The 14,654-nt window shown below is 40.7% G+C and overlaps 1 protein-coding gene across 10 annotated transcripts in view; it reads right to left on the bottom strand.

The window, feature by feature from the left end:
* Positions 1 to 5,830: 5,830 nt before the first annotated feature.
* adgrb3 (adhesion G protein-coupled receptor B3) overlaps positions 5,831 to 14,654 on the bottom strand; it is a 116,592-nt gene continuing 107,768 nt past the window's right edge. For 6 of the 10 annotated variants that reach the window (XM_019367017.2, XM_013269112.3, XM_013269113.3 and 3 more), the window contains 9 exons: positions 13,465 to 13,568; positions 13,025 to 13,123; positions 12,617 to 12,788; positions 12,266 to 12,361; positions 11,457 to 11,496; positions 9,243 to 9,919; positions 9,072 to 9,107; positions 8,160 to 8,264; positions 5,831 to 6,883 (listed from right to left, as the gene is read on the bottom strand). In XM_019367017.2, the coding sequence (XP_019222562.1) occupies positions 6,695 to 6,883; positions 8,160 to 8,264; positions 9,072 to 9,107; positions 9,243 to 9,919; positions 11,457 to 11,496; positions 12,266 to 12,361; positions 12,617 to 12,788; positions 13,025 to 13,123; positions 13,465 to 13,568 (1,518 nt within the window). In that variant the 3' untranslated portion in view covers positions 5,831 to 6,694. The remainder of the gene's footprint in view (positions 6,884 to 8,159; positions 8,265 to 9,071; positions 9,108 to 9,242; positions 9,920 to 11,456; positions 11,497 to 12,265; positions 12,362 to 12,616; positions 12,789 to 13,024; positions 13,124 to 13,464; positions 13,569 to 14,654) is intronic. The other 4 variants (XM_019367018.2, XM_019367019.1, XM_025897516.1 and 1 more) reach the window with 4 other exon arrangements.

The following is a 14,654-nucleotide window of genomic DNA, read 5'->3' as shown; positions in this document are numbered from 1 at the left end:
ACCCGATGAAGCCTGCATTGCCACCACAGCAATATTAAACGTTTTAGCATAATAAAGACGTGTATCAAATGAGACTGGCACTTAAATACATTCGCCACTGGATTAGGATAAAACTGCGTCGGATGGATTTGCATGGAATTTTGTGTGCATATCCAATTAGAGTTTGAGGTATGCATACCTTGTCATAACTATTGTGCAAGCCTGCTTTGAGTTAAGCCATTATACGATATGCCACCCCCACATTTCACTAATAGACTAACTAAGCCTTGAGCCAAAAACATGAGCCCGAGGACCCTAGCAGAAAGGATCGTGTGATCAACATGTCAGATCAGAGGATCTGTCGCTGTTTAGAGTGCAACTTCTCTTGTTATCCCTCGTATTCAAAAGCCAGTCTTGTCTCATCTTCTTTCCTTTCTTTGCTGCACGTCTTCCAAAGCTCGACTCACAACTTTCTTTGGGAAAACACTTTAATGAATAAATGAATGAATTCATGCAGGAAAATAAAACTATCTTGGCATGGAGCTACAGTATTAAATATACAAACGCATTTGATCATGTTTGGTGTTGTCCAGAATATGTGTATGTGTTCATATATTGCTATAATCTCCATTTGATTTCCCTGCCTAAATAATTTGCATGTGTTAAATTTGTGGGCTCATCCTGTAATTTAAACCAATATTTAAACTTGTCAGAAAAATGGAAAAAAGAAGCAATGAAATCTTATTTTAGAGTCGGACAGATACAAAAATCTTAATTTTCGAATTATTACATCTTTGCTTGTATAAATGATCATATTTGCTTCCAAACCTGGAATATTCAAACAAAAAACACAAAGGTAACCCAAACAAGCTGGCCACTGTTTGGGTCTTTTTTCAAAAAAGGCAAATATGATTTTGTGGAGAACTGCAGGTACCAGGAGGAATTAGAAAACACTGCAGCTATTGTCATGGGCCTCTGTACCCATCATCGCTCTTACTGCTCCACAGAACAACAGACCTTAGAGCATTATACAGTGCATGGCAAGTACCTGCCCAAGAATGTTCCAGAGTTTTCTTTTTTACAAGCTTTCAAAACTTTTTTCTTTACTTCCAGTGCATCTGTTGTTTAAAGTTTTCAGCACAAAAGTCTTCATATTTTGCTTCCAAGGACCCAGATTTCTTCTTTTTTTTTAAAAGTGATCTCGAGCTGTAGTTCTCCGCGCTTTCTGAGTTGTTCAAAGTCTTTCAAAGTTTCTTTGGACATTGTCTGCTTTTTCACTCATGCAGTCCTTGATACTGACCACTTTCAGACATCAATATGTACAGAGGAGGTCAGGAGAGAGGTACAACAATGAGTGTGTACAGCCATCTGTAAAAACATGCTGGAGAGATTGATGTGGCTTGGAGCTGCATTTGATGGAATAATAAACTCTGGAAAATGTACCATCACATTTTGATCCATCATGAAATGCCATTATGAAAGCACCTGATTGGCAACAGCTTCATTTTTCAGCATGATGGTGATCCCAAACACACAGCAGTGTGCAGTAAATGCATTCCTTGATAGAAAAAATAAGTCATATATAAGTCATAGACTGGCCTCCCTAGAGCCTGGAACTTGGAGCCACAGAACTATTCCTGAAGACTGTCATTGCCTAAGAGAGTTCACACTGGGCAGAAGAATAAAGTTGATCATACAAATATTGAATTTCAAACCTGTTAGAATTGTACCTGCCTTATATACTATATTTCCAATTATATTTGCAATTGTTTCCATAATTCCTGCACCTCTACTTCCTAGCAAAATATAAAGAAATGAGAGATGGCTCAAGACAGCACTGTATATGTGGTGCCCGAGCTAAAGTAACAACACCAAGTTTCTAAATAACGACATGTTAAGACAGAAATGTTTTTAAAAAATTTAAATACCTTCAAATCTGTAAAATTACAGCCAGGTATTCCAGATTATGATCATAATTTCCTTCCAGATTATGATCATAATTTCCAGGCCCTTTTTGCAATTCAAGATGTTGGAAAAAACCTTTGCTTGGCTTTTAAAAATACCCCCAAATAATTTGAAACCACTCGTTTCTCTATTATGAAGATAATCTACAAAGTGTGTGGATTTCAAATTCGTCCAGGACTGACTACACCAGCAAATTCAACCCAAGACCGAACCATCTGCTGTTTTCACAGCAGATGGTAGTCTTCAGAACTATTCCTGAAGCTCACTTCCTTTTAGTAGTCTTCAGGAACAGACTCTGGGCTTCCAAAAAAAAAAAGAAAAAAGAAATCATCACATAATTTTCAGGCATCTCTTGAAATTGTAGGTTTCAAAGGGCATGCGTCTCCAAGCAGGAAGACACTTCACAAATTTCCCCTGCATAAGAGACCAGGAAGAAACACTTTGCCATCTGAAAGGAACTTAAAATAAGAGTTTGACACAAACATACAGGCAAAGAGCAGAACTTTTGGAATATGGACTGTGGATTGACAAATCAGTGTGGCCACAGTATCATTTAACATTTTAGAAGAATAACCTGAAATCCTCTGTAAACTGTGGTGGGAGAAATGTTAGTGTTTCTGTTCAGTTAATTTTTAACATGCAATATTTATATATTTCAGGAATAGCCAATGATTTCCATGGAGTGTAGAGATCCTTTTTTTCAAATCACTGTATTGGCTCATTGAAAAGTAAACAACACACAGACCTGTATGTTTAAAAATCACAACTGTTATTTTCTTTCCAAACGTTGCACCATTTTTCATTTTGATTTTGTCCTTCATAACTTTTGCCTGGATGTATTTTTCAATTTTTTTCCTTGTTTTTTTTGGGTGGCCCCAAGTCTTTCCTCTGGGCTTTAACTCCTCTGACAGGCCCTTGATAGACGAGCAGTTTGCCTTACCCCTCAGCGATGCCTCCAGAGAGCAAAGTGACACAGGATCAATGTAATTATGTTGATTCAGTGTTTGTAGCCCCAAAGCAGGTTAACCTCAGTGCTCTCACGGGCCTGTGGGACCTGCCACTCACTATCGAATGAAGGCTCGTCCAGCAGGTCAACATATCTCAGCTTGATTTAAAAACAACTAAATAACATCGCTTTCCACTTCCAGAGACACGGCGCGTGAGCAGGAATCAATGTGAAGCTTGTGTATAAAAAATCAAAACACCCTGCAGGATTTTCACAAAATGACTGTCCAAGTGTGAAATATTAGAAGTCATCATCACATTCTTACCCATATTACTTTCATTAACTGAGCCAAAGAGAATCTCTGCCAAAGCAACGCTTCACAGAGAATGAAGTAATTTCTCATTAAATGACATTAGAAGCTGTTCTTGTATTAGTGTTTAACACAAAATGCTTTGTGTGGGGCACAGGCTGCATATGATGGTCCTCTTGTTAAAATGGTGACTGCATATACAAATAGAGGTTTGTTTTGAGAATGTGCTTTCTCAATACAGATGGTGATATTGTTAATGGGGGAAATCTTTAAGTGATTTGCATTAAAGCTGCCGTATTTTTGTTATTTTGAAACTCCTCTTTGACGATTCTTGACACTGAGATTATTCACCCAGTAGTACTGTTAAAAATAAATAAAAAGAGGACCAATACAAACACAAACTTGCCATCTTTAGAACACCTCACTCGAATATTATTAGGCCTTAAGCTCACAAGTTAACTCTGGAAGTTAAAACATACATGGAAATACAGTATATATGGCAATAACAGAGTCAGTACAATTCTAACAAGCATGAAAGTCAATATTTGTATGACAGCCTGAACTCTCTAAAGCAAGCTTTCTTGTCATTTCTTTAAGTAGTCTTTAAAAATAGTTCTCCAGCCTTCTTAAAGGACATTCAAATGTGCTCTCTTCTTTGGATGTTTCCATTCTCTGTGAAAATGATCTCACTCTGCTTCAGTAATGTTGAGGTCCAGGTTCTGGGGAGGCCAATCCGTGACTGCTAGTTTTCCATTGTGCGTGTTTTCTATCCAGGTATGGTTTTATCGCACCAGCATTGTGTTTGTGATCATTGATATGCTGACAAACAAAGGTGTTTCCAGATGTTTTTGCATGGTGGATCAAAATCTGACTGTACTTTTCTGTGTTTCTAATTTCATCCATTAGCCTCCACCATGTTTTACAGATGGCTGTAGATATGGTTGTACCTCTTGCCTGAGCTCCTCTGTACATGCTGATGATGACCAAAAATTTCAAATTTGGATTCATCACTCCATCATCAGTATCATGGAGTGATAAGAATTACTTAAGAATGATGCACCATTCCAGTAAAAGCATTTCTAATGAGGCTTCAGTGAAGACTAGCTGAATCAACTAATGGGCCAGAAGCATCTCTCAGGTCCAGTGTCAGGTCTTTCCTGGTTTTTATTTTGGGTTTTTTCTTTTTGGCTGACTTTGAGATATTGTTCATCTGCTGTAGATTTTAGCCCTGCTACTTTTGTTCTATACAGTTTCCTCAAATTTTGTTAAGGACACACTACACACCATGCCGAGATATACCACATTTTGCTTTAATGGCTCTTTGGAATCACTTTGTTGCCATGTTTCATAGTCAGCTAAAAACTGGAAGAATTGATGTCTTTTTGTGACAGTTAGTAACAAAGTTTCTGAAGATTTGCTAAAGTGTCTGTTATGCAGACACAACACTGGTTCACCCCTTGAATATGCTTTTTTATGCTTGAATGATTCATAGGTCAGTGTTAAGTGGCTCCACAAAAAACAAAAGAAGAAATAAAAGACCTTCAGAAAGCCTGGAGAACTATCACTCGAAACCACTTTAAAAAATGACAAGAAAGCCCGGCTCCTTGGAGCTAAAGAAATAAGGGACAGTTTAAAACTTTTGTACAGTACTGTATTCAATCCAGAAATGGCCTTTAAATAAAACAACACGGTACAATCTAGTGTGCCTTTTTATATTGGTTATAAATGCACTCTGGCTGTAAAACTGTTTTGTGATGAACTCTCAATACTTGAACCCACAAGCTACGCACTTATTGTATATGCATTTAGGGCGTTGCGTGAAAAATAGGGCCTCCTGCACAGGCAGGGGGGAGATGGCAATATGTTTAAAAGCACTGTAATGGATGCTGCTTCATTAATAGGGAATAAAAAAACTCTTACAGCGCCGGCAACAGGCTGGAGTACTGTATATAATTAACCTAATTATGTCTGGTAGTCTAAATTGAAATGCACTGTAAATTTAGACATTAACGTCTAGACCGAGCTCTGCTCTTAATCATCTTAATTTATGTTGGGACGACATCAAACCGCAGACGAGTCTTCGCGTTTAATGGACGGACCCCCCTTTTTCGCCTCCGGTCCTTGCTCTTCACTGACACTTCCTCCTCCTCCTCCTCCTCTTTGCTGGACTGCTGTTTCCCGGGAGGGGATGAGGTGGCGACTGGGTTCAGGGGTGGGCACATACTGGAGCTCTCACGCCATTCATTCAGCTGTACGGCACTCACCACCAGACAGAGCAAACAAGATTTTCCCCGAGCCCTCACAGCCTCTCCCCATTAGTGCTCTGTCTGGGCCTGTCTGTCTGAGAAAACAGACGTTATTAGCCGAACCTTCTGGAGGCACAGAGCCATATTAAGGCTTTAAATGTTTCCTATCCAAATGCAGAAATTTCATATGAGTTTATGAGCCGAGGCAGGAAACTTTATATGTCAAACCTTCCACAGCAGTGTTACACGAGGCACTTTTTTTTGACACTTCACATCAAGCCGGGAGTAAATTGGATATTGAACAAAAGCAATTTATAGCACAAATCTTAATCTCCTAACCAAGCATGTCACAGCCACCCAACACCATAAACTTGACACAACCTCTGAAGCAGTACGAACATATTTCCTCTTTTATTTACATTCCTTTTCAAATGTTAACATTTTTCGCTATAACTTTTTGATCAGGTTGGCATTTTTTTTTCTCATTAAAATAAATTGGCACAAGTAAAACATATGTAGACAAAAGTTTATTTACACCATACAACATTTTGTTTTTAAATATTTTATACAGAGCTGCAGATGAGAGAGCTTGCTGGGATCCTTCAAGCAGATTCTGCAGTAATAAAGTTGTGAAATATATTATTTATATAAAAGTGAGTATTATCTTTATTGCATTTAAAGCAATGAAGAATGTAGCTTGACAAACATTCATTTTAATATGACAGAAAAAATCCTCTTTGCCTCCCATGTTTTATATTATAAAGTAAAAAGTGTAGTAATGGCCAAACAGACTGTTATAAACTTTTTAAAAACCTGCATAAATATATACATTGTGCTCCCGGGTCTAGTTTTAGGAAATCAAAACTAGACCCGATGAAGCTGGGACCACATGGCATGTCTTTTGCTTTGTGAGGTTTACCTTTTTTTTTTAAAATCCGCTTTCTTTTCGCCAATTCCTCAAAAGATAATTCGAAACACATGATGGTAAATATTGTACACCAGGCTGCCCCACACTAAGTACACTAGTGAGAATACAAAAAGTAACACTGATGTTTTTATCCCTTTTTTTTTCTTCTTTTTTTCTCTCTCACCAGTCCTTATATTGTATTGGCACATAATGTCCCTGCCACACTCGTATTATCCAGATATGTATGCCAAGGCTGTTAGAAAAGTCTGTTGCTTTGTTCAGTGCAAAATACATCCCCTTTTCTCCTCATTCCCTAGTTTGCATTTCTCCTTCTCCGCCCTCTAGACCTCTGTTTGGAAGTCTCCCTCCTGGACATCTAAGGGTAAGTTGACACACTTTTCCCACTCTGCAGGCGTCATCTCCAGTGAGTCCTTGGTGTCAGATTCTAGTACATTCATAGTGGCGTAGTTCTGGTACTCACAGGCTGGATTGTAGCTCTCCCATGGATTCTTGTTTGGCATTGCCTTGTCCTGTGAACATGGCCGGTGGGGTGTGATGTTAGTGGCATGATATCCTCTGCAGCTAAACCATTTTCTGTCTTTTACATAATTGAAAGTCAGTTCACTCAAAAGGGCATTATCTGAACTCATATATGAACCCACTTCTAATTGAAAATAATGGATTAATGCTGTGGAAAGCATCAAATAACAAAAGATAATGGTAGTGTATTAAAGGTGAACATGCTTACGCTATTATCATGGAGTCATAGCAGAACTGTGTTTTCCCAAAGCTCCAAAACTGCTTTATTATATGGGCTCCATATGTGAGCCATTCATCTGAATGTGCTCTCACTGAGAGTCCCAAAGATGCTATTGCAAATAAAGGAGAGAAGCTGCTCCCAGTCAGGGAATATAAAATGGATACTAATGTCTGCAGCCAGCTCTGCAGTAGATTCATTTAGGTAAAAAAAAAAAAAGAAGAGAGAAAAAGAAAAAATGGGGGAGTGAAAATGTACTGTAGTTTTCTATACAAAAGATCCTGTACTGGTAACTAAGCAACAGGCCTTGAATTACATTGTACTGTAGGGCTGATTGAAAAGGGATTATATGCAACCAAAGGTACTGACATATCCTTATTATCAGATGTGTTTGGTCACCAACCCAATTTGTGCTTTCGGTATAAACATTAAATGCTGCTTGCGTGAGGCAGACGCATGAAGCCTTATATTCTCACAGTCTGCAGCTCTAGTGCGGAGACAGATGGTAAGACTTTTGATTTGCGGCGAGGTCAGGACAAATTCATAGAACCAGCCTGACTTCTGGACCGAGCGTGATAAAGGAAAGTTCCCCCCCCACACACACACAGCCGCCACAGGAGTGCAACGACATTAAGGTCAAAGTTGTATAAGATGCTGATAGATTAAATAATCTGCCATGCATTTATGGAAAAAAATGATGGGGTTGCTAAGTAGATAAATGTGCATGTAAATAAAAGTGCATTCATGGCCTTGCATTGGAATGGATGCACTCTATTGCAACAAGAAAACCAAAGGTCCTTTTTCCCCTGGCCTCGCGGAGAAAATGCTTCAATGCTTTTAAGGGTCGGCCCCCGTCACTCGGCCTTCGCCAGCTGCTGGCAGGCCCGCTGCTTTACTGGACGGTTCACTTCTGCATGTACTTTAGCTACATAACCACTCATTTGCACAATCACACACTATGTGTCCTGCACCGGGTATCTAAATAGGGTATTTGGATGTTGCTCTGTTTCACTGGCTGACCGCCACCCCCCTGGTTTCCTGTTACTCACCATGCTGCCCATATTTGGTATGTCTCGAAATCGGTCCAGGGTTTGAAATTTCTGATTCAGTTCCTGGAACAGCTCCATGTGTCTTTTCCTGGTGTGCATGACTTTCTGCAATAGCAAGGGTTTTTTTTTTGGTATTGACAGCCAATAATGGAAATGCATCTTCCTCCCCACCCCCTCCAACTCTGCTCAATTTGTTAGTGTCATGGTAGTTTACTTATAGGCCAGGTTTGAAACAAATCTACCTGTCACTGCATATACACAAGTGACTGCCAAAATAAAGGAAACAGCAGTGTAATTAAAGTTAGGGTTAGAGGACACTTAAACGCTGAATAACCTTCACTCGTGGTTTTGTTGGTGTAAGGGAAACCCTCGTAATCAAACCTTGGCACTGATTTTCCATTTTAGCCCAAGCTAAAAGAAAACGCACCCCAAGCCAAACTAGATGCCATGTTTCCTTGATTTTGACAGAGTTTACAATATATATGCAGCAAAGCCTGATTTAACATTGCAAAGGAAATGCTATAACCTGCCAAAGGGGGTTTGACTATGTGTTTGCAAGCCAATATAATCACTGCTGAAACCAGTGGTAAAAATCAGATGTGAAATGTGCAAATGACTTTAAAAGCATACATTTTGGAAATCAACATATAGCTAATGGATGTAGGAGATGGAGGAGGACAAAATGTAGATGAGAACTGTTGCCCTGTTTGTCAGTTGACAGCCTTGCTTTTACCTTAACTACACAGCGTGCCAATAAATCTCACTGAGTCAAGGCTGTGTAACTCCAATAAGCTTAAGAGGCACAACAAGAACTAGTAAATCAAATGACAAACACAACTGCAAAAATGGCCTTTCTCTGCATAAAAAGCTAGATGCATGTACCAAGGAAGGAAACATTATGGTTTTACATACCTCAAAGTCCAGATCGGAGTAACGTGACTTTCTTCTCTGTAAACAGAAAATCAGAAAGTATAAAGTTATAAAGCAGCCATGGGCACCGATACAGATGTTTGGAGTATTTTAACATAAAAGTGTTAAAGTGCAACTGAATCCTCTGTGCTTCATCCACATGAGCATATGTACCTCCAGAGAGCTCATAGATATTGTCGACCCTGTCTCACTCCTAGAAAGCCCCGTGGATTCCTCCATTTCAGCGAGGAAGTTCTTAACAGCCGTGCGAGGTTCAAAGGGCAGGTTTTGCATCTGCTCTGGAGCGCTCGGATACTGCTGCTCCAGGTTCACATTCATGTGGTCCATGCCTGACGGGTTGATATTGAAGTCAGGGCTCATCTTGTAATGCATTAGCCTCTCGTGTGGCAGCGTATCCATAGTGATGTTCATCTTGGTGTCGTCTTTCAGGAGGGTGGGCACGTTACCCGACCCCGACACGGCCGCGGAGGCACGGGGCATGACTATGTAGTCTGTCTCCATCATCTGACTCTGCATGGGGTGGCCCTCCTTATCGTGGATGCCCATGTCTTGGTCGCTCTGGCGCAGGGCGTCGTCAGTGCAAAGGTAAACGGTGCGACGCATGTCGGCGGTGGTGTCCGCCATGCACTGCTCTTTCAGCTCGCCCATTCCCATCGGCATGTGCAGAGCAGAAGGCTGCTGGATAATCACTTTGGAGATGATGTTGCCAGGCAGCGTGGAGTAGTTGAGGCCCTCGGGGGCCTTCTCGTCCTCCTCATCATTGAGGGAAATGCGGGAGAGGGTGCCTGTTATGGTGGCGGCGCGACAAGAGCCCATGTCTTTGTGGAGTGCTGCGGGGCAGGGTGATACAAGGATTAGTTGGAATTTCTCAGTAATGGATGTCAGACTCTGCTTTATATTTTTCAGCATGTGACTGAAAGAACAAGGGGATTCAAATCAGTGCGAAAGAACTCTCGGCGGAATTTGCGGTACAGAGGGAAAACCGTAATGACGGGATAAATAACTGTGAATATGCACCGAGTGTGACATCACGCCCAAATACAAAGGGACACAACAGCAGACACTGCTGTCTCTGGAGGATATTACTGTAAATGGGCTCATATAGTTTCATCCATCCCTGAAATTCCCTCCGCCATTCAGAGTACAGCATTTCACATCCTAATCCAAACTTAGTAATTGCTGGTGACCTTGTCCTGTGCAAAATATTCTACCAAGGAGCAGATATCTATTCCGAAATACCTTCTGGTTATAGGAAACACTGAATCCTCCCCTGTGTGTATTTTAATCTTTGCCTAGGAATTATATTATCTGCTCACAAAAGGCCTGCAAGGACATTACAAGAATAGCAAACAAGCGCAATACTCCCCTCTCTGTTCGAGGCTAATTTAATGCTCAGTGTGGACATGGGGAAAACAGTGTGGTATTCGCTCTGAAAAAGTCCTTTGATCTAAGTTTACCCTGTGTTCTGTAGTGTGACGCTGCAGAATATTACTTCTGCTGCTGACAATAACCCAAGCTTGTAAACAACCAGCTTTAACACCGTGAGCCCGCAGAGTGGTCTGTTAAGTGCATTTCTCTCAGACTGCAGCTCCACTTCGGTCCATATCGGGTCATGATTTATAAATGACACCTGTCTTCTCTTCCTTTTTGTATCAGGTATGCCCACTTTAGCTTTAGACGAGCACAGGATGAAGTAGGGCAGGCCAGAAGAGCCAGGGAGCCCCTTTTTGTTACTTAACAGGCGGCGTTTCAGAGAGCTCTGAATAATGGCCAGCTTGGTTGCTCCCTGCACATTTAGGATGTGGAAGGGAGTGGAGAAAGAAGAGGTTTCAAGCCTGTGCAGGTTTCTAACGCGAGATAACTTGCACAGTCTCTTTTATTCTCCTCAGTTTTATTAAATCACAAAACTACTGTGGCCCAAAAATACAAAAGAGCTCGACAGAGGAATCAGAAAACATTGTATCTCCCCAGTGAGATAACTTAGAAAGAAAATCCTCCCAAAATTAGACACAAAGGACCTACGTACCTATCCTTAGATGGTATCACGACGTTAATGAAAAGACATAATTGCAAATGGAACTGCCGAAAGATGAGGAAAGCTGCCGCTATTTCAATTTACTGCAGTTATCTATTACAGTGACGCTGGAAATTACAGTGAAAACTCCAACAGCTCTCTTTATACTGTTTTGTTCTCAGATTAAAGTCAGTGTTTTTGTAACTGTGAAAAAACTCCTGTGGGGATTGTTGGTTGTTATATAACCTGAGCTATTTTTTACTGTCTAACCTCTTTGGGGTTTTTTGTTGTTGTTTTTTTTAACATGCAAACCAAGAGGAATCTAGTTAATTTAGAGAGTGTGTGTCCTTTACCTGATCGGCAGGCGATGTCCACATCCTTCTCAAAGTCCGTCTGTAAGTGAAGGACAGTGAAATGCTCAATATTTCTAAAAATAAAAAGCATATTTAAAAAAAAGAAACCAGCTACAAAGGTGAGATCAATTCTATTGTTATGATACATGAAAAGAATCCCAATAATATATCAGCAAAACGTGTGTGGCTGGGAAAAAAATGCGGCTGCAGCAGCTGGGGAGCATTTTGTGCTTGCTGCTAATGATCGCATTGAACGAGAGGGCCTGACACCATTCTGCTATTGTGAAAACTGTTTCACTCTGGATGGTATTACAATACTAATGGCAGATCATTGCCTCAATGTGCCGGTGGCATCGTCATGCTAGATGAAGAGACTGGCGTCCCAGTCAAAGGTCATAGAGGGAACAGTCCTCTATTACCCAGTGAGAGGAAATGAGAGGGATGGACGGCAAATATGGCCAGTAAGTTCAATCAAATAGAAATAAAAGACTGAGCTCAGGGGGTAAGAAGACCAAAGGAAACTAATACCATTTATCAAGGGGCCAAGTGTCTTCACCGCATATAATCGGAGCTTTATAAAAGCACACCGTGCAAAATTATTAACCTATAGAAAACAATGCCTCATGGTGTAGAGGTCATAGAAACCTAAAAAAAAAATAGGATAGTAATAATAGAAACACAAGAGGCAGACAAATTAAGGTTAGTAGAGAACAAAGGGGTGTGCCCATGTATTATAAATAACCAGGGAACATTGCTCAAATTACAGAGGATCTAACGGCTGCAGATAACAGCGGGGTAACTGTGCCTACCATTATCTGAGCATGCCCATTAGGGAAAGTTCCTGTTGCATCACCGCTGATTGGATCTTGGCAGTTTCTGAGCCGACATCTAAAAGCATCCTGGACCTATGCACAAGAGGGAATAAGTGTTAGGGAATATGTTAACAATACAGCCTATTATGTCTGTGATATCCTTTAAACATTTCTTTTTAAATATGCAAAACCCTACAGGGAAAGAACTGTTGCTTTAGGCTGTTAGTGAGTTTAGGATTCGAAAGCAATTAATAGCTAATAGCATTAGCAGGAGCATAATCTGCTGACATACAGGCAGCTAAAAGAGATCACAGGTGAAGAGGGGGAGGAAATGAAATCATTCTCTACCTCTCTCCGCAGGATACAGTGCACCATCACAATGACAAAACCCTGCAGCGAGTCAAAGACAGCGAAGAGGATCTGAAAGAGGATGGAGCGCTTGTCGGTCATGGCAAGTACCGCAGACATCCAGGTCAAAGCCAGCAGAGGCAGCACGACACAGGAACTCCACAAGGACGCCCTGAGAGAAAAGAAGGAGCACCGTGTAGAAGAAATAAAGCCAAGCAAACTGGTGGTGATATATACAGTCTACAGTGCTGACTAAAATCTCAAATCTCAAAGGTTTCAACACTGAAACGTAAATTTGCATTGCAGTGGGCAGCGAGATGATCAGAACTGCAGAGGTGGACATGCTGTACATACAGAGACTCCCCGCAGCACCGCCTTATTGATTCACAGACACTGACAGGCACTTACATTGCATTGCTAGCTGTAGTTGCTGATAAAGCAGTTGTTGATACAACGCCACATTTGGCACACTTGAGAGTTAATCCCGTATGCGGCTCACTCATCTGTCTGTGGGACATAGAGACAACATCATGACAAACAACGCTGAGAGCCACTAACTCCACTTTAAAATCTCCCACCGTCATATTATCTACAGCAGAAGCAGCCAATGTGTGGGCGTGTGTGTGTGGTTTTTAAAAATGATTTTCATCTTGGACTGATTCTGCCAAAGAAATACAAAACCATGTCGCTCCCGAGAGAGATCTGACCTCTTTATGTTTATGCCTGTAATTTCCTTTCAATGGCAGAAAAAAGGAGGTCTAAATCTCCATATGTACAACAACTCAAAGCACACTGTATGTATATTTTTGCATGATTTTAAGAGAAGAAAAGAAAAAGCAGGTACTAACAAGGACGTGCTGTCATACCCTGCTCGGTGCTTCAGCTTCTTGTCCAGTATGCCATCTCTGGACACTAGTTTGTTAAACACCAAAATGCCAATCACCATGTTGACCTGTCACAAGAAAGAAGAACAGGGATATTTGTTTTCAATAAATCATCCACAGCGAGAGGATTTTAAGAGCAATGTTTTTAATTTCCCAGCATGACATTCTCCTTAAGTAGCCAATGGTTAGTGTCATTTTCCATCTGCATTTAACTTTGACCTGTAGCTTCTATTATTTGCTCTTCTCTGTGACATTTCAGCCAATGGAAGAGACATGCCCCGCACACTCAGCCCCGGCACAACAGCCTTAAGAAAGGATCTGCCTGACGAGAAGCACTTGTCTCCTCAAAGGCACCTTCTCCTATTATTAGCAGAGAAGTGAGGGAGCTTTACACTAGCTGGCTGGACCATTGTTTAAAACAGTGCACTGTAGTCTATTTAAAATCCCCCATAACTGTGAGAAGAACTCATTAAGTATTTATGCAAATACATTCGGGGAAGTTTTTATCCAACAAGCTCTGTTACTGTGAGACATCTGACTATCGATATAGTGATAACAGCAGTACAGTGTGGCGTGCATTCTCACTGCAGATGGTTGTTTCTGCCTTTTTTTTTGTTTTTTTTGCAGAGATTAGCTTGTGTTCCTCTGAGATTCGCTGCAAATAATAACCACGGAGCGGCGAGACTTCCGAGTCTTTGCGCTCAAACAAAGAGGTTTAGTCACTTAAAAAATACATATATCTGAAATCGCTTTATTTCAAATCCCAGCAGAGAACAGGAATTTGACAGTGAACAATATTATTACACATTCGGAGTCGTCCGTCCCTCTGACACAGACTTAGTGATTTGCATAATCACATTCTTTGTGTAATTTTCTCTGTACAGCTATGTAAATACAAAATGATTAAAATACCCCAGTATATTAGATTTTGGACAAATCTAATGCATAAATACTTAATAACCTCACAGCTACATGGAGGGCCATTATGGTAAATGAAAGGGGGTTAGTCGAGCACATTGCCTGATGGGACGCTCATTACTTTGACTTTGAAACCACAGTTGGTTCCTCAAGTCAGACATTTTCAAAGCATCATTTTTTGTGGGTTTCAGCACAGCACAGTTGTACCGTATTCACACCATACCATCGCTAGAATC

This window comes from Oreochromis niloticus, linkage group LG13, assembly GCF_001858045.2.
Source record: "Oreochromis niloticus isolate F11D_XX linkage group LG13, O_niloticus_UMD_NMBU, whole genome shotgun sequence".
NCBI lineage: Eukaryota > Metazoa > Chordata > Actinopteri > Cichliformes > Cichlidae > Oreochromis > Oreochromis niloticus.
The sequence above is the reverse complement of the archived record's forward strand: the minus strand, read 5'-3'. Positions and strand labels throughout refer to the sequence as shown.